The 20,939-nt window shown below is 47.6% G+C and overlaps 1 protein-coding gene across 5 annotated transcripts in view; it reads right to left on the minus strand.

Moving 5' to 3' along the window:
- Positions 1–20,939, minus strand: part of RBBP6 (RB binding protein 6, ubiquitin ligase) — a 418,994-nt gene that overhangs the window by 353,620 nt on the left and 44,435 nt on the right. For all 5 annotated transcript variants that reach the window (XM_078664816.1, XM_078664819.1, XM_078664818.1 and 2 more), the window contains exon 3: positions 2,056–2,092. In XM_078664816.1, the coding sequence (XP_078520942.1) occupies positions 2,056–2,092 (37 nt within the window). The remainder of the gene's footprint in view (positions 1–2,055; positions 2,093–20,939) is intronic.

Genomic DNA, 20,939 nt, shown 5'->3' on the forward strand with positions numbered 1-20,939 from the left:
TTGGTTTTTTATAGCACTTACTATTGATGAGTCATTGAATTGCTTAGTTACTGAATCGGGACTAAACACAAAGCACCAGAACAAAAGTCTAAATGAATATTTGCCACTTACATGATAGGTGGTGTTCCCCACAATGCACTATGGAGATATTTCCTATAGAAGCCATTTGCATCTGAAGTACTGCAAATATGCCATTTTAGGGGATATTCAGGAATTGCCAGAATTGTGGGATTCAAAAAGTTGAAAATCTGAGCAAAACTGAGTCGGAGAAAGCTCCCACAGTCCGCAACTTCGGTGAAACTAAAGTCACCCCAGCTATTTAGACGCAACTAAATAAAGATGGCAAAACACCCCATGCTACAAAAAAGGGAACATCTGGAACCCAGCAGCAGCAACGTTTAGGCCTCACAGGTGAAAAGAAAATTGCTAGCATGAAGTAATGAGTAATAAACTTTCTCCAAAGAGTTTTCTTGATGAAGTTCTTCAGAGAAGACTTAATACACACAAGAAAAAGTATCAGCTTGTAAAATGCTTTCAAAACAATTTTCCGAATAAGACTTATCCCACGCTTGAGAGTATTCCTAAGGCACAAACAGACAATGTTGTTCCCTAACAATTATTTTATACTGCACATAAAGTCCAGGACATTCATTTGAACCGAAAACAAGCTTGGAGACTTTAGCAACAGTAGAACGCTACTCAGAAATGTAATACAGACATGCCAGGGGACACACAAGTCTAAATGAAGGTTAACTTTTATTTTTAACATGTGATTCATATTCATACACATGTGGTAAACAAAAGAAAAATGTTTCTGCAAGAAATAATGCATAGTTTTCTTTTCATCAATGAACCTTTTTCACAGCAACGCATTACAGTCACCAGGTGGCATAAATGTTGACGTGTCTTGAATACACTGAAAAACGTATTTAAAATGTAAGCGGCTGAAGTGTTTATTGAACAAATAACTACAGCCAAGTTCATTTTCTAGAAAACAAGGAACAGTAAGCCACTCAAACAGATTTTATGAATCGTATTCTGGTCCTAATTTTATATGAAGAGCCAACAATGTACTGCCATACACACTATTCTCATTTAGGATTAATACCATATGCAATTTGAGCAGAAAAAACACATTGCTTAGCACTGCTCTATAAAGACTGCAATGGCTAGTTATAAAGTTTCACGAAGTGAGTAGCCCAAACAAGAACAAAAATGTTTAAATCCGTCTTGTGCCAATATCCCTAAAGGGAACATGTGAAATGTATGATTTTAAGGGGGGTCACACATTTCCCCATTTATAGCAACAAAGTGTGGTGTGGACGAATTGCATAGCTGCAATATGAATGCAAGACTGATGAGAAATCTTAATGGGAAGGGCGCTCAGTTCACCAGCCATATTAACATTAGAGTATATACACTCATTATTAATGTTACCACTTGAAGACTAAATGAAATGAGGCATTACAGAGGAATGTTTACCCATCATTTAAAGGATATACTTGAGGCCATTGTCATTCAAGACTATTCAGTTTAACAGTGATGTGTCCATAAACAAAAATCATTAGGTAGAAAAAACTTCTACTGAAACGGGCTACTTTACACATTGTGCACATGGTAAAATACACACTGAATGTTGTCTTTATTGTAATAACATAAGCACACAACAGCCTGTACAAACATACATATTTACTAACTATAGACAGACAGGTGTCGAACAGAATCACATGCTCATTCCTGTGCATGTTAAAAACCACTTGATCTTAAAACGATCATACATTGTTTTTACAATGCCAAATCAAACTGGCAAAATCTTAGCAAATTCAATATGAAATACAGGTCATTTGTATACAAATACCACTGGTCAGGAAAAGAGATCGTCAAGCTAGTTATGTGCAATCCTTTTAAAGTACCAAATACATTGTATTTACAACAAAAAGTAAAGGCTGATGGAAAATGCAAGTAAAAAACTTTAGTAGAGGCTCACACCTACAGTAATGGTTGTATTTTAAAATGTAATGTGTAGGAAAAGTGTTGTATTGTGTTTTTACATACTGCTTTTGACGGTCCACTCACTGGTTCACTTCGAGTTCTAGGAAAAAAATATATATATTAGCAGTTAGGAGGAAAGACATGACCTCGGCAATCAATGCTATTCATCATACAACAAACAAAATGAAATTGTATACAGTTTGCTTTTCCACAGCACTTCTGTCCATTTTAATGCTACACTTATTTTTTCGAAACAAGGCAGAGGGAAGCCCAAGATAGACTTGCTGACATTCATACGGTTGACCTGACAGCGAGCATTTAACTCTGTGCCAACTTACAATAATGAATATATGCACACATGTTGTCCCAGACCTGCTGGCCTTCAAAAGGCACAGCTCAGATAAACCGGTGTTCAATTTATAAACTCTGTCATGACATGCAACTCAACCAAAAGATATACACTTTGTGATTACTGGTAGACAAGTGATTGGTTTGGCACTGGCAGCAATCCAGCTTTTGTAGGTATTTGGAAACCACAGTTGAACCTCAGAGATACTGCAAACAGACCCAGAAACGTTGCGCATAGAAATCTATTGGAAGGTCCCCATATAATTATCTGGTGTGGATTTGCATCGGGATCACTTTGCAGATGCAGAACAAAATGTTTGACATCCATTCCAAACTATTGGATAAGACAAATATACATTTTATTATTATTATTATGTCACAATAACACTGGAAGTGGGAACAGCTCAGCGGCATAACTTTAAACTATGCCTTACAAATCACTGGAAAGGGGACCATACGATCAGGTTTAAGGAATTTTCAGGTCTTATAAATTCTCAAAAATATGGAGGGAGCGGTTGGTTACAAAAGCTTGTATATAAATGATTCAGTTCTTCCCAATTAACATACAATCTATGTGATGCCTTCTTCTGTGGATTTCAGAAGATACAATGAGGTCTGTGCATTTAACGTGAAGTTAGTGCAGCGAGTTGCTGTGAGCTTTGGCACAGTTCGACCAAACATAATCCACCCCTTGCCTTCTACACCCCCAAATAAATATATACCTGTATATATATATACATAATATGCGCTTGGATAATACAGGAAAGTCGCAGACTATAGTGGGTCTAAAGCATAGTTTAAGTCATGGTTACAAAAACCTATTTAGAAAATTTGAGATTAATCAGATTTGCTGTAATTTTGTCTGGCAGGTAGAGAAAGTTGTAGACAAAAGGAAAATAAACACTTGCAATGCCAATAGGTCTCATTTTTGTGACCTAAAGGCTTTGCTAATTGTTTTAGCAGCACTGCACAACATCTGTGATGGTTTGAAGCGTGGCTGAAAAGTAAAATGCAAAAGCCTTTGGGTGCTCCCATCTGGGTTATTTTGTAGACGTGCACCTACAAAAAAAGTTTTTTGTTTTTTTTTAGGTCAAAGCCTACCAGGCAGCGTAGCTTTCTGGTTTGCCAAAGATATTTTGGGGACTATCAAAAAGCTTCCCTGGGAATGCACCAACGGCTAGGGCAGTCAACCTCGAATCTGGAGAACCGGGTTAGAGTCTTGGCAAGGACGCTGAACATCCTGTGATTCTGGGCAAATCACTTAATCTCCTTGTGCCTAACAAAAATGAATGTGTCCTCATGTAACCCAACTGGTGCTATGTAAAGAGCTCTCATACCAGATACCTACGGGTCACGTTCGCACTATATAAAACGCCATAAAAAAACATTGAATGAATGAAAGAGTATTTGTAAAGCGCACAGCGACACAGAAAGTGTCCCTGTGCTGAACAGCCTCAAAACGATACTGCTGATGTCTCTAATGGACGGTGTAAACTTATGTAGGGTCTTGGAAGAGCTAGGTTTTTAGCATCTTCCTAAAGGGGTGTACGTCAGTCAACTGTGAGTGTCACCGGAAGGCGGTTCCAGGAGCGTGCAACCAGTACTTGGAAAGAACGACCTTGTGTACGGGTGCAAAATATCTTGGAGATAGCAGCCAGATGCCTTGAAGATGACCTCAGGGTTCTGTGGGGAGCGTAGGTTGACTCTCCTTCTGAGGTACTGTGCACCTCAATGGCCAGAACCAAAGCCTTGAAGCAGATTCTTTTCCCAACAGGTAGCTAGTGCAAGGCTTTCAGGTGGGGTGAGAATTAGGTTCTGGGTTTAAGCAGGACGACAGCCCAGGCGGGCGCATTGTGGACCACCTGCAATCTATTTAAAAGGTATTCCGTGGGGGCGTGGCCAAGATGGCGGAGTGAGCAGACGTGTCCTGCTTGAGCTCCGCTCCTGCCGGCCCTATAGCCGGTTTAAAAGCACCCAGAGCACCTAGATCCACTACCGGAGGCTGAGGGACATCAATGCGCTCCAGGCTGGGAGCCGAGGGCGACTTACCCGCTCATCAGTGTGAAGAGGGGCGTCCTCCAGCTTTCCTTCGGGCCCAGTGCCATGAGGAGCACCTACAGGGTCTGTAGTGGTGCACAGACCCCATCCGCACGCACGAGAGGCCCCCCCACAGGAGCACAACATCTAGAGCGGCCACTGGCTCGGAAACAAGCAGCAACCAGCTCCCGGGACTGTACAGCGGACTGTGACACAGTGTCACGATGGGAAGATCCGCTTGGTTCCCTGCTGCCAGGAATGCCGAGACAACGGAGGGCACCCACCAGCCGCATCCATCGCTAGTCCAGCCGCCCGAGAAGAACACCCAGTCTGGGCGCGACCTCCCTGTCGTGGGAAGGTCGCAGTGAGGTCTAACCTGAGAGGAGCAGGACATCCAAAGGACCGAGAAAGAACGGACTGCATCACCGGCGCACCTGTGCCCCCCCCCCCCACCGTGTCCCGGACACTACGCTTGGGGAGGGGGGTTGCAGCCTTCTGACTCCTTGGGGCCCACGGAGGAGGACCCAGGCTGTGCAGGAGTGCGGCTTTGAGAGCAGTGGGGGGGGAAGGCAGGATCTCTCTCCCTTTGCCAAGTCTTTTGACTGCGGCGCACCAAGGTGAACTCTGAATCACTGATACCCGGCAAGGCTCCAGCGAGATTGGAGCGTAACAGTAGCAGCATAAGGGTCTTTGTCTGCAGTTGGCAAGTGGCGAGAGAGGCCGCCGGGGCCTAGCCCAGTTGCAGCATGCAGTGCATTCCATCACCCCGACGTAACTTCTCTCCGGTGAGCTTTTTACTTGTGGCCCTTCTGGATGGATCCGTACAGTCACATCTGCCCGTGTAGTTCCCTTCCATGGTCTGTCCCCCTCTCTCGGCTCCAAAGCGCAAGACAAAGCCCTTAAGGTAGTTAGCTATAATGTCAGAGGCCTTGCCAATCCTACCAAGCGGAAGGCAGAGCATTCGGAGGGAGATCTAAGTTAACTTCAAGAAACCCACCTGCTTCACTTAGATGCACACCATATGCAATCCAGGGGGTTCCCATTGCAGTTCTGGTCTTTGGGGAAGAGTAAGAAGGGCAGGTTCGCCATCTTGATTTCCAAACGCTTTAGAGGTTCCATAGCGGGCTCTGTGAGAGAGATTAAGGGGCGCCTTAGTTATGAGGCTACAAATCGGTACCGCCAACCTACAGTTAGCCTCCATCTATTCCCCAAACGAACATCAGGAGAAGTTCCTGACTGAGGCCCTGGCCGAGTATTTCCACACACCCGACTTTTTGGTGGTGGTGGGTGGCAAAATAAATTTGGTTATGGACGCGGAGATTGGTCCGTTCTAGCCCGAGGACTGGGGGGAAACAGGAGCTATGTCAGAGTGGTTGGAGGATTGTGGGATCAGGGACATATGGCGCAGCCTCCACCCCAATAAGAGACTATAAACATTACTCTGGAGCCCCCACACCCAATTGGACCACATGTCATCAGGCCGCATGGGTATGCACCCAGGCGTCAACCATCGAAGCCCGGTCTCTTTCAGACCACGCACACAACACTGACTACGTCTGCCTCCCTCGAATCCTTTACCCCCACACTGGCGCCTCAGGGACTCCATAATAGGGTCCCACAAGTGGTTGAGGACCATCGGCGTACATCGATAGACTACATAGCACTTACGGCTTTAGCCTCAGTTTGGGAGACTCTTAAGCTGGTTTCAAGGGGGGCCCTGATCGCTAAAGCGGCTTGTGATAATAAAACCAGACAGGCCAAACGAGAGGAACTAGAATTCAAAGTTACAGAACTCGAAGCAATTCACGGGCACCCCCAGGGTCTGGCTCCAGCTGAAGTGTCTGGATATGGATAGGTCTGAACACGCAGTGAGCCGGTTGAAGCATAAATATTTTGAGGGATCGGGGGGGGGGGGGGATAGGGAGGCGAGTGTCGCTACTTAGCACACTGCCTCCGTAGTAAATGACAGGCCCAGGCAGTAAAAGCAGTGTTCTGAAATGACAGACGACTGTCATTGCACAAAACCGGTCCTAGGATGCTTGGTTCCAGTCCAGGGAGGACCTGGCTTAGCAGTTCAGGCTGGACTGTTCCCATTGGGCACTGGGTCCAAACTGGAATGGCATGGTGAGCAAAAAAACAATGGATTTAGGCCCAGATCTCTGTACTGGACTGAATGTATGACATTGCTCTGCATTTTGCCCATCAATTGTAATTTTTCAATTTGACAAGCATTGCGGAAGTTTTTCGGACCTTATACGCGGATCTCTACTCCGCTGAGTCCTCAACCCTCGCGGACCCCACGATTATGTCAATGGGGGCCGCGGTCACCCCTCTTCCGCCCAACGAAGCAGATGGTCTGGAGGCTCCTATACGGATGGAAGAGGTGATATCTCCTATCGTCAACCTGAAGCCCTGGAAGGCGCCGGGCCAGGATGGTTTCAGTGCGCTTTTTTACAAGACCTTCTACGCGGAGTTGGCCCCTTAACTCATTCGCAGATACAGCTACTCTCACGGCTTCGATGTTACAGGTGACAATCTCGGTCATTCTCATACCGGGGAAGGACCCTGTGTTTTGCAGCTTCTACGGGCTGATTTATTAGTTAAATATTGACGCGAAGTTGTTCTCTAGCTTTCTGGCCCACAGAACCCTTGGATGCCCAGTTTGATAGACCCAGACCAGTCAGGCTTTATCCCGAATACACAATGTGGGGCCAACACTAAACTGATTTGTCACCTGATCGACAGTGCAACGCTCCAAAGAGGCACTGCTGCTGGCAGTTGACGTTGATAAGGCATTCGACCGCGTGCACTGGCTGTAATTGTTTGCCACTCTGGAGCACTTTGTCTTGGGAGTGAAGTTCTGCAAATGGGTAGCAAGCATTTACAGCACTCCAATTGCTGCAGTCAAGGTAAATGGGATACTCTCGGGCGATCTTGCAGTGGGGAAAGGCACCAGACAGGGCTCTTTGCTCCATATATGGAGCCCATTGCTCAAAAACTCAGGAACAATCAACACGCGTTGGGCGTCTCCTTTGGTGCCTATCGCCATTCAATTAGCCTATATGCAGATGTAATTTTTTCGGTGGCACAACCCATAACTTCTTTGCCGGTCATTGTATAGGACCTGAATGCCTTTGGTCGGGTCTCTGGATTTAAAATGAACCTACAGAAATCACAGGTACTCAATCTCACGGCAACGCAAACAGTGGACACCCTGCGCGCCCAATGTGACTTAGACTGGGTGAAGGATGGCATAACATACCTGGGGCTGGTGCTATATAAGATTCTCGGTAAGACAGTGGAAGTAAATTATACTGCTTTCTCTCGCATCCGTAAGGATCTAGCTCAGTGGCAACGTCTGCCTCGATCGTGGCTTGGGAGGTTAGCTGCAGTTAAAATGAATGTCCTACCGTGGGCCCTATATATTTTCCAAACCCTCCCTTTAATGCCCCCATCGAATACGCTCTTGAAAATACAAAAAGAGATAGAGAGTTTCATTTGGTGTACGGACTCCCCCAGGTTAAAGAAGTCTGTTGCAACTCCCTAAAAAGGAAGGTGGCCTTTCATTGCCAAATATCACTCGATATTTTCAGGCCTCTTTGCTGCGCTAAATAGAGGAATGGAACTGTCCCAGGACGGAGAAACATTGGGTATTTATGGATCAGACGGTGGCTGGTCATCACATCTGGAGGGAAGCTTGTCTATCAATGCATATTTTACAACAAGAGGGAGGGGTATGAAGATTGAACCTACCACTCAGTAGGAGTGGTGATTGCCCTAAACACAGCGTGCCCTCAACAAGTGAATACAAGGTTTGCTGGGCTGTTCCTAAGTGTTAAGGAAGGTATGTGTCACCGTAGTGTGTAGGATGTTGTCAGGTCTCAGAGTCCTACTGTTTCAGGGTTTTAACTATGGTTTCCTTCCATGACTAGCTAATTGTTGGATGACTTAACCTGATGCTTAACCCGCTGGATACTGTTGTTGACTGTAGACTAGACTGATTAGGTGAGTCAGATACCTCGTCACCTACATAATTACTGCTGCACCGGTTTTAAATTCAGAACTGTTTATTTACCCTTTTGTCCACAGGAGCACGCCCACATGTGGCTCACTGAGGACAGTGCATGAACACGAGTGCATTGTTTACACCACATCCTAGCAGCACACTCTCTAGCATGTTATATGGAATGTACAAAGTCACCTGATGTTTTATTTACCTGTTATGATTCGCTCCCTTTTTCTCCCTTACTAGGTAGATGCAGCTCAACGCAGGTATAATTACAGGGAATCATTTCACCTGTTAGTGTTTTTCACTAGATTGCACTTTTTACATTTACACTAGTGAGAACGCTTGTACGTAGACAGTCAACACTTTAAGATAATTGCTTAACTTTCATTTCTGGTCCTGAAGAATCGCTAGTTAATAGACATAAGCGAGAAACATGTCGACCGAGTAATAGCACAAACTGGAAGGGAATTCGCTACTGGAAGCATTAAATCCCAGGGAGTACCTTTCAGGCATATTTTAATTAAAGTAGGGGACTGCCAGAATAAAATTCTTTCATGGCACCCCTAACTTTATTTTAACTCACACTTACACGTCTATGCTAGCCTGGCCCCACACCCGCACTTCATCTAAACGGCAGTTGGATAAAAGATCTCCGCTAAAGAGCCCCTCTTTGAGGTGTCGCCCGTTGGGTATTGCACCGCCGACCCAACGAGGAGCATCCCAGATGATTAAGCATGACACCTGAAAGGGTGTGTGAGGGCATTACATCCAACAAAATGAATGCCCAACAGTAGGACTCCGAGACATGACAACATCCTACACACTACGGTGACACGTACCTTCCTCAACACTGAGGAACAGCCCAGCAAACCTTGTATTCACTTGTCTATCTATGCAGTCTATATGCAGACTATAGTCATCGCCAGTCACGCAACCCATGTTAGTATGGGATAGGGTGTCCAGGCAAGCAAACCTCACAACGTTCCCTTCACCTATGTCTCACATTTTTTCGAATCCTGATTTCCCTCTTGGGAAGGATAATGGGGTAGGTTTACAGTGGTTAGCGGGTGGTTGCAAGAGCTTGAGGCTCATATTCCCTTTGAGCTGCTTCAGGCGGATTATGGCTTTGCCACCTTGGACCCCTTCCTTCACGTGCAAATGATGCACTGAGTGACTGGCCATCTAATACGCCCCTTGGTCAGCAGGTCAATGCTCCCGTTCCAAAAGTGGCTTTTGTTTAAAAAAAAAAAAAAAGGGATCGCAAACTTTGCGAAAATGTACTTGTTTCGCTCTCAGACTACTAGTGGGGTTCGGACTGCCAGATCCTACTGGTATTATGTTAGACCTGGCACCTTGGCGTGAGTCTCCCTTCCACTTTTTGCTGATGTGCCTCAGATGTTTTGCTGGTGTTCGATGCTCAGGGCACTGCGCCACGGCCAATCCGTGCCGCAGTGCAAGTGCTCCCAATATAAAGTGTATGTGTAATTGATTTCCACGATTGGCTTATTTGGTTTACTGTCAGTCCCCAGTAAAGTGCACGAGGAGTGCCAGGGCTTGTAGATACAAATGCTGCTAGTGGGCCTGCAGCGCTGGTTGCGCCACCCACAGAAGCGGCCTCGTAAGATATGACTCGGTCCGCCATTGCAGACCCCGCGTTCTACCTAAGGTAGACAAATTGCCCTGGTACTGAATGCCGCTCACCGGGTGCTTTTATCGGTCTGGAAAACGACCAGGATCCTGGATCACACACAATGGCTTCACCAGCTGTGGTCCCTTGTGGGCAGAGACTGTCCACATCCACCCTAGGGGACAGATCCGAATACGCTAAGATATGGGTCCCCTTTATTTCCATCATATGTACAGAGTTTTGGTAACCGACATGCCCTGCTTACCTACGGATTTTGAAACTGATTCTGCAATGTTAGGGGGTGGATAGTACATACATGTCCATGTTGTGTTCCTAAGGACATGCGCTGTTAGTAGCTACCACACCAGAGCACATCCATTCACAGTTTAATCACTGGTTCACCTGGAGAGGGATGGCGAGGGGGTGGGTGGAGGGAGGGTTTCTGGGCCCTTAAATATGGACCTATTCATGTTACTTTTAGGTCATTTTTAATTTTCTTAAAAAGGCAGACCTTAACACCCCAGGCTTGCTATAGCGAGTCCTTGGCTCACCAGGCACTTACATGCTCTGCTTGCTGCAGACCATCTCTAATTTTCAAATTACATGAAGCTTGGATTTTTTTAATGTTTCTTCTCGTTGAACGTGCCCGGCCCCGGATGGGTTGTAGGCAGCATGCTGTGTTATCCATCTATAGAGACAGCCAGTAATCCATTGGCTCTTCTCTGCTTCATGACTTCTATGCAGCCGGCCAGCTGGGTTGTAGGCAACGATGCATTGTATTGTCACGCTGTGTGCTCTGCTAATAAAAAATTGATTTAATTCTAAAAGGTATTCCAGGAGGCCCAGATATAGGACATTGACAGTCCAGTCTGAAAACAATAAGGGCTTGGACAACAGTCATCCATCTCGACACCCAGGTTCTTAATCAAACAGAGGGGTGACGACATGGCCGATGGCCACCATTGATTCCACTCATCCATGGGTGGGGAAGCGAAGAAAATAACCTCAGATTTCTCCGAGATGCATTTGAGCGGTTTCTCCCTTAGCCATGCAAAGACACTAGACAGACATTGGTTGATCTTCTCACCTACAAAGTCTGCACCCTTGTAAAAGGGGAATAGAAGCTGCGTGTTAGCAAAAGGACATCACTTTAGCGCTGCATGGTTCTGCTAGAGGAGCAAGGGGAGATCTATAAAGGTTGAAAAGTGTGGGGCTCAGAATTGAGCCCTGAGGGACTCCCACCTTCATGGAAGGGATAGGAACGGCATAAGGGAAGGCATAAAGGGGGGGGGCTGGGGGAATACCAGACTACTTGATGTCCATCCTCCAAGGAGAACCACTTCCGAACCTTGCCACCAAGAACGCAATCCTGCAACCTGTGCAGGAGTCTGTCACGTGTCACGGTATCGTAAGCCGCAAAGAGGTCCAGTAGAATTAACAAAGCTTTGTCCCCCTTATCAAGCTTCTCCTTGATGGATTCTGAGATTTGGAAAAGAGGCGTCTCCGTGCTAAAATTGGATTTGAACCACAACTGGCTCAGATAGAGGAGAATATTATTTTCCACATATTCAGCAATGACTGATTTGATGCATTTCTATAAAGTTTTAGAGAAAAACGGGAGAAGTGAAATGGGTCTGTAGTTAGCTGCTACCAGGGGGGCTTTTTTTAGCAGTGGAAAGATTTTGGCACTTCTCCATCTGCTGGGCAGGGGTCCGAGGGACAGCCAGATTTAAGGCATTTCAATCTTCAAGGAAATCTCCAGTTGGAGAAGGGGGAAACTGTACAAGTGATGGACCCTCAACAGGGGCTCCAGGTGTTAAATAATTGGAGTAAATTCCATTACACAGGGAGTTTCTCTGCTAAAAAGTCTTGGATGCCTCTGATCTTATCATGTAAAAAGGCTGCTAGTTGGCTTGTCCATTCCATAGAGGATGTAAAAGTGCTGCCAACTGAGGACGGGGATTCGAAGGGTTTAACAATTAAAAAAAATTTACTTCCAGTCTCGATTCGGACCGAAAAATCCTCTGTGGGCCTTGGAAATTTTAATGTGGTGGACTTTTAAGGCCTGCTGGTATATAATTTTAGCCTCCGGATTAAAGTTTTTGCGCCATAACCTTTCCAGGCGCTTGCAAGAGCATTTACTCTGCATGAGGACTTCATTAAACTAAGGGGCGGAATTATGGTCATCTTGTAAGAGTGAATGGGCTTGGGGTGTGCGCATGGATGCACTGCTGCAGCCCAGTTCTGATTGGCTTTGAGGTTTGTAACTCACATTTGCTTTTTTAGGTCTCGCCTACACAGCGCACATGGCCAGCATAGGAGGGCCTTTAGCCATCGCTCTGCTCATTTCAATCACACACTCGTGCTTGTGGCGGTATCCACCTTGCGGGAGCAAGCAGGGGCGCGCCACAAGCATGAGTGCAGTGCTTGAAAATGAGCAGACTGCGTGCGCGCTCGCACCACTTCCGGGCTCTCTCACTCTGCTTGCTTTCTCTGTCTCTCCCGCTCTTTCACCCTCTCACTCTCTCTCTAGGTTTATCGCGTTTTGAGAAGATTTAATTACAAGTATTTCCTAAGATAAAAACACCTATGTACGTTTTTCGAAGAAGGACACAACAGGCATAGGTATAAAGGTTTTTGGATGGGATTGCGTTATTCATATTTACATTGTTAACTGGGCTCGAAGTTTCCAGTTTCAGTAAACTCAGGTCAGAGTTGACGCCAAAAGGGAGTTCTGCAAATCATCAACACAGACTTCCCGGCAGGCTTTGTTATGCTGGCTCCGTCGCACGCGAGCACGTAGAGCCATGCTGACACGCGACTGTCCCTGAAAGCCATATCAATGCCTGTCTCGCAAACACTTAGTGGTCTGGCACAACACATGCTGTTGCCTGGAGCAAAAAATGAACCGGGGGGGGGGGGCTTTTTTATGCAATCATAGTCTGTAGACATTCCGGCCAGAACAAGACAAAGAGGGCCATGCTCGTCGGCGATGAAAGGAGTCATATTACTGTACAAACCAGTTCTTTCGCAATGTTCCCCATGGATTTAATTATTTGTTCGCTGCCAGCAAATTAACAAGAGAAGATCAAACCTAAAATCTCAACTTGGGAAGGCAGTGTTCGGGCATTCTCCAAATATAAATTATGATTTTTAAAAGGTCAAGAATTATGCACGTTTTAAAGAAATTATATCTGGAACCCCAGCATCAATCAGGCTTGCAAGAAAAGGAAAAGTTAGTCACTTGTGGTAACTCAGGTAATTTATGTTTTGAAGTTCCTCTGCTGGTATCAACCATTGCGAACCTCTGCCACCTAGTGGCAGAATGAAAGCGATTCACTCCTAGGGCCTGAATACAAGTTGCATCAAACTGGGTAAGGGTAAAGCCGCATGCGATTTTACAATTACCACCTCGCAATCTGCAACAGTATTATGCAATTGTAGGTAAAATCCCATAACATGGGGCACTGATTTTTCCAGACGTAAAACCATGTGGAATGGGTTTTAACGCACGTATGTGCCCCCTGGTCTGAGCAGGTGTTAAGTGTGGGGGGGGGGGGGGGGGGGGGGGGAGTTTTTTTCTCTTTTAAAAAAGGAGAATTAGGCTGCTTCTGTACCATTTTTTCAGCCAGAATGACCATCTTGAAAAAATGGGTATTGTTTTCTACCCCACCCAGAACAAGCATTGGCATAGCCAATAGGTCTCGCCTTTGGGACCTTATAAATGTTTAGCCATGCAACAGTTGATGTCGTTGCACCAAGGCTATTGGGCTGAATAACTAAACACTTATAAGGTTACAAAGGCGAGACCTATTGGCTATGCCAATGCTTGTTTCAATTTGCTGACTTTACTTGTTTTAGAACCACCATCATCTTAGTCCTTCCCGTGGAGCATAGCCTATTTACTGCATTCTTCCTAAAGTGCTCACTTTCTGTAAACAGGCCTTTACATTTTCTTCTCATCTTGACACATTTGCTGTGCAGTAAAAGACAAGGGCCAAATGTCAGGCTCCGTCTTCAGGGGTAGCTTCTCTCTCTGACTTTAAAATGAGTCTTTGTGAGTGTGAAAGGGGTGAATTGCTTCCCCTTTCATTTGCTCTAGGTTTTGATAGTGACATGACACCTTTGGGTACTGTGCGCTTTGCAAGTTTATTTAAATTACTAATAAAGGCTTTTTTTCTAGCATACAGCAAAATGTAAATGTCTGTAAATTAACTAGGACAATATTTCAAAAGATATTTCAGTTAGGAAAGCACAAACGAAGCACTTTGTTTTTTTTAGTCATTTTGAAGTGTGGTGGAAACATTTCAATATGATCAAAACAAAGTCAATAACAAGTTGATGCCATTCCCCATTCATTGCGCCCAGTATCGTTTTATCAGCAAAACCAAATGCGTATATGTAATGGCCATTCAAATTCTAAATGTGTTGTTTGTAATGGCAGAGCACTACCACACATAGCACACTTGTAGGAAGCTGGCTCTGTATATACTATACCTAAATGAGGAATAGTCTGCAGAGTCCAGCCGAACCCCAAATGTAGGCAGAGAGAAAAGTAGAGTGCACCCTACTCTCTATTTGCGATAGCGTGGGCGACCAGTAAGGCTTTATCAGAGGGTAGTGTTAAGCATTTGTTGTACGCACTCAGGTAGCAAATTATGTCACACACTTAAAGACTGAACTTAGACCAACTTGTTTTGTATCAAACATTTTATTTAATTTCTTAGAACCAAGCCAAACCTGGTGCAGGTAAGTGAAATAATACTTTGCAAAATCTTAAGCAATGATTTACAGTTGAATGCAGGTTCAAATTCAGTTGGTTGAATTACAGGTAAGTCAACAGTTCAATTACTTTTGCTAATCAGTGTGAGATTCCTAGATATCACACAGACATCTCCTTGACAAAAGGCAAGTAATTCACTTTTAGTACATATTCAGTTTCAGTGTTTCATACTAACCAACTCCATACAGAGAACAATTTAAGAAAAGCAGTCAATTCAATCCTAGGGGAAGGAAATTAAGTAATCGGTTTGCAGGTAAGTACTTATTTGAGATAATTTGTATTCTGGGGTAAGAACCAGGGCTCCCCCAGGGTCAAGGATGCACTCTTGAAACACCCCCAGCTGCACTAGGGTGGCCAGATGCAGATTGTTGAGGCCCAATGTTAGCCAATGGGGGATATGGGGCCTCCGGTTGGTGGCTGCTGTGATAGTTAGCCTGGCATATGATGTCCACTGGTTCTAGTGGGCACCTTGCACCAGTCTAAGCAACCCTTATTGATGATGGTTGTAAAGTCAACCTTATAGAAAGCTATCCTAGTGGTATCATGAACCAGCAGTCTTCAGGCTAAGACTTCAGTAGGCGAGTTAAGCAAGTTGTTTTACCAATTATAATCCCTTGAATACCAAATGAAAGGACACCACACGAGGTATATATCAAATATATATGTATTTAATCTTAACACAACCCCTCTGCACTCTTTATGAGGTCAGAGGTAAAAATACAAGTCACACAGTTAATATACGATAAGTTGCACAGTATACTGTTAGAACCGGGGGTCTCTAGTTGGCAGAGGTAAGTACCTTAGACCAAGTAGGGACCCTTGCTTCTAGTCAGGGTGAAGGAATGACCCTCTGAGATAACCCCTGCTCACCCTCTAGGTAGCATGGCGCAAGCAGTCTCGGCTAAACCCGGAGCAATGTGGATAACATTTGCACTTAACACAACAATAATCCCCCAATCCACCACAAACTGAGACCACACAGGTAAGTATATATAAAGTATAACTTTATCTAGTTTCAGCAAGGTAACTCAAGCAGTTGCACGATAAACACTTCATTAGAAAAATGTTGCACTTAATTTTAAGGGTTGCACTTAATCTTCATGATGGGGCTTGTAAATAGGAAGTTCTTATGTAGAAAAAAAAACAAAGATAGTCTCAAGTCTCTTTCAAGATCAGTATTTAAGAATCACACCTGGTAGTTATCTAAGCTTAGCTCTCTAAAACTGCGCCCACTAGCTATGCCACTGATCCTCCTTAGTCAATTTCGAGCCCGCAAAGCAATGGGCTCCTCCCGCTGAAAGCGCGCCTCACCAGCGTCCCTGGGGACTCTGTTTTCTCACCGGCACTGCCTCAGGTGCACCTCGCCTGTCAGCGCTCACTCGCGCTCAGGCCCGGCTGGTCTCCGCAAGCTCTCCGCCCGCTCTCAGTCCTTCGGGAGCGGCGGGGGGCAGAGACGGCAGGCCGGGGGCTGGGACACTTGCACAATCCCTCGGCGAGGTCGGGTCTGTCTTTCCAGGTCCCGCCGGGTATCGCACGGCAATCCCGGAACCTCCGCAGCAGCTCCTCCGCTGGGCCAATCAGGTCGCGGCACCAAGGACGAGCCTCCGCACACGCCCGGGAGTCAGCCAACAGCAGAGCGGCTCCCGGGTCAGGCAAATGATGACGCTCCGCTCCTTCGGCCAATCACGGCCCACCACCACCAATGACGCTGCGCCGCACGGGCCAATCCCGTCGCGGCGTTAGTGAGGGGGCTCGGCTCCTTCCACCAATGGGAGCGCGGTGGCTTCGTTCTTCGCCGCGGCAGCTCCTGGACCCCGAAGCAAGTTACGGGGGGGGGTCCTGGCCCCGGGCCGCGGTGGTGATTTGGCGGCAAAGGGTTTTCGGGGCCGCAGATCACGGTCAGCCGGATTCTCCACCAGTAGATCACCAGGGGGAACGGAGGACGCAGAAAACCACTCCGGATCCCTCCTCACCCCCTGAATCTGTGCCGAAGAGCACAGCGATCAAACCTCACGGCTGGCAAGTAATAATCCCACGTTGGAGCGGCCACAAGTACGATCTCTCAGCAGTCTTTGGCAAAGTTTTAGGAACCTTTAACCCTGGGTTCCCAACAGGAGGCCAGCTCTTCTCAGGCCCTTGGAGATTCAGTTCAGGAGACACAGCAAAGTCTCTCGTAGTTTCAAGCAGGCAGGGTCACAGCACACAGCAAAGTCCCTTTCTCCTCCTCCGCTTCCAGGTAGACAGCAGAACAGGTCAGCCCTTAGAGCACACAGCAAGGCAATCTTCCTTTAGTTCTCCAGCCGTCCTCCTTACAGCCGAGGTTCCTTCTTGCTTGTAGAATTTCAGAATCTAAACTTCTGTAGTCAGGGGTCCTTTCCTTATACCCCTGAAGTCCTTTGAAGTCTCTGTGCATGGAGGCCCTTGGTCCAGTCTAAACCAGTTCTGGGGGTTGCGGAGCACTGAGGTGTCTCTGGTTTTCTTCTCCCTGTCAGCTTCAGGGCCAGAGGTGTCAGTTGACCATCAGGAGGGAGCTAGCATGGGGGAGGTAGGCCGGCACAGCCCAGTACTTATCAGGCGTTCCTTCCTCCCACCTCCCAGGCAGGCAGATGTGCCCTTTCATCCCCGGGCTGGCTCCGACCCTCTCCTCTGGGGCTCTGCAGCCCCCCCTGTCACATCCAGACCAGGCAGGCATTCCACAAACCCAGGCACACAGAAAGGTTTAGACAAGAGAACAGCCACTTTCTAAAAGTGCTATTCTCCAACACAGGATTTAAAAACACCCTTCACTAAAAGATGTGTCATTAAATTCTGAGTTCAGGGATATCTTTCACTTATGTCCCATCTTGTTCCTATGGGACGATAGGCTGGTATCACATGGGCCCAGTCCCCTCCATGTTACTCTATGGAGCAGATAGCCTTACAGCAGTGAGCACATAAAATGGCTGCAGCCCACTACCAGAGCATGTGACCTGCACTAGTACATGCTCTACCTTATCCATACACTGCACCCTGCCCAGGGGGGTACCTAGAGCCTTCCATAGGGGTGACTGATGTGCACAGACAGGGAAGGGTTAGGCCTAGCCAGTGGGGACACTGGCCAGGCTGACATGGCAGTCACTGACTGCACACAGGCTCTGCGCTGGCAGGCCTGAGTCACCATTTTAAAGCTACTCATGTGGGTGGCGCAATCTGCGCTGCAGGCCCACTAGTAGCATTTGTCATCACCAGCCCTGGCACACACAGTGCACTTTACTAGGGACTTCGTGGTGATACAAATATGCCAATCAATATCACAATTTACAGAGGGAGCACTTACACTCTGACACTGATCAGCAGTGGCAGAGTGTCCAAAGCATCTAAATCAGCAAAAACGAAATCCAGCACAGCATCAAAACACATGAGTCAGAGGCAAAAAGATGGGGGAAGAACCACGCCAAAAGGTGTCAGGTCTAACACGTGTCCCCTCCAGCTGAAAGTGGGGAGAACTACCCAACCTCTTGGGAGTCCTCATCACTAAGGCGGAAGAATCTGGACAGACCGTCAGCATTGGCGTGTTCTGTACCAGGGCGGTGCTCCACCGTAAAGTCCATCCCCTGTAGGGAAATGGACCACCTCAACAATTTCGGATTCTCACCCCTCATCTGCATTAACCATCTGAGGGGCCTGTGGTCGGTCTGAACACGGAAGTGAGTCCCAAACAGGTAGGGCCTCAGCTTCTTCAGAGCCCAGACCACAGCGAAAGCTTCTCTTTCAATGGCACTCCATTTCTGTTCCCTGGGGATTAGCCTCCTGCTAATGAAAGCCACTGGTTGGTCTCCTCCCTCCTCATTGATCTGTGAGAGCACTGCTCCCACGCCTTGCTCTGAAGCGTCAGTTTGCACAATGAACTCACTGGAAAAGTCAGGTGCCTTAAGCACCGGTGCTGTGCACATGGCAGTTTTGAGGGTGTCAAAAGCAGTTTGACAGGCCTCAGTCCAATTCACTTTTCTGGGCTGATTCCTAGATGTCAGCTCTGTCAAAGGGGCCACAATGGTGCCATAACCTTTGACAAACCGTCTGTAATACCCGGTGAGACCTAGAAAGGCTCTCACCTCAGTCTGGGTCTTGGGGGGCTCCCAAGCCAGAATGGTATCAATCTTTGCCTGTAGGGGCGCACCTGGCCGCTCCCCACCTGGTGTCCCAAGTACACCACAGATCCCTGCCCTATCTGGCATTTACTGGCCTTGATAGTGAGGCCTGCCTTCTGCAGAGCCTTCAACACTTCAGTGAGGTGTTGCAGGTGTTCCTCCCAAGTGGAGCTGAACACAGCAATGTCATCCAGGTAGGCTGCGCTGAATTGCTCCAGCCCCGCCAGCACCTGGTTGACCAATCTCTGAAATGTGGCAGGAGCATTTTTCAACCCAAAGGGCATGACACGAAACTGGAAGTGTCCCTCTGGCGTGGAAAATGCTGACCTCTCCTTGGCCCCCTCGGTTAAGGCAATCTGCCAGTAACCTGAAGTCAAATCAAAAGTGCTCAGGTACTGGGCAGCTCCCAACCGATCCACCAGCTCATCAGCTCTGGGGATGGGGTGCGCGTCAGTCTTGGTGACCGCATTGAGCCCACGGTAGTCCACGCAGAACCGAAGTTCCGGGGTGCCACCGGGGGTAGCAGCTTTCTTAGGCACTAAGATCACTGGGCTAGCCCAGGGGCTGCTGGAGGGCTCAATAACCCCTAGCGTCAACATCTTGGAAACTTCTTCCTTGATGCTGGCTTTGACCTTGTCAGCCACTCTGTAGAACTTCTGTTTCACAGGCAGACTGTCTCCAGTGTCCACGTCGTGGACGCACCACTTGGTGACACCTGGGGTCAGGGAGAACAGGGAGGCGAACTGACCCAAGACTTGGCGACAGTCCTCCTGCTGCTCTGGAGTCAGGGTGGGGGAGAGGACCACACCATCCACTGACCCATCTTGCTCCTTGACTGCCAGGAGGTCAGGGAGAGGATCACTATCCTCCTACCCTCCAGCATCTGTAGCCATGAGCATAGTCACTTCAGTCCTCTCAAAGTGGGGTTTGAGGCGGTTCACATGTAGCACTCTCAGGGGCTGCCTGGGAGTCTTCAGGTTAACCAAATCGGTAACCTCGCTCTTGCGCTCCACCACCTCATATGGCCCAGACCACTTGTCACGGAGCGCACAAGGCTCCACTGGCGCCATCACCCACACTTTCTGACCAGGTTGGAACTCAACCAGAGAAGTGTTCTGGTCATACCACCTCTTCATTTCCTCCTGGTTAGCCTCCAGGTTCTCTTGAGCGAGCTTCCTGAAGCGCTTGGTCTGGTTGCGAATGGCCAGCACATAGCTGAACACATCCTGAGGGGTTTTCCCACGGGATTTCTCCCACCCCTCCTTCACCAGAGTCAGAGGTCCTCTGACAGGGTGGCCATACAGCAACTCAAAGGGACTGAACCCTAAGGATTTCTGAGGCCCCTCCCTGTAGGCAAACAACAGGCATGGCAACAAGACATCCCATTTCCGCCTCATGGGCTCTTCCAGGCCCATAATCATGCCCTTCAATGTGCGGTTGAATCTCTCAACCAAACCATTTCCTTGAGGGTGGTAAGGAGTGGAGAATTTGTATGTCACCCCACACTCACTCCACAGGGACTTCATATACCTAGAAATGAAGTTTGTCCCTCTGTCTGAAACGACCTCCCGGGGAAATCCCACACGGGAAAAGATCCCCATCAGGGCACGGCCCACCACTGGGGCGGTGACTGTCCGGAGCGGGATGGCTTCCGGGTACCGAGTGGCATGGTCCACCAAGACCAGGATAAACCTGTTGCCTAGGGCTGTCTTGGGATCCAGGGCCCCCAATGATGTCAATGCCCACCCGCTCAAAAGGGGTGCTCACCACGGGAAAGGGTTGGAGGGGGGCCACACGCTTCCCTCCGCTCTTGCCACTGGCCTGACAAGTCTGGCAAGATTTACAAAAGGCAGAGACGTGCGTCTTCATCTGGGGCCAGTAGAAATGGGTGACAAGCCTGTGATAGGTCTTGTCTTGCCCCAGATGTCCTGCGAGAGGCACGTCATGAGCCAGACCCAGTAGGAAGTTCCTGAAGCGCTCCGGTACCACCAGCACACGGGCTGCACCGGGCTCAGC

Source organism: Lissotriton helveticus, chromosome 10 (assembly GCF_964261635.1).
Source record: "Lissotriton helveticus chromosome 10, aLisHel1.1, whole genome shotgun sequence".
Taxonomy (NCBI): domain Eukaryota; kingdom Metazoa; phylum Chordata; class Amphibia; order Caudata; family Salamandridae; genus Lissotriton; species Lissotriton helveticus.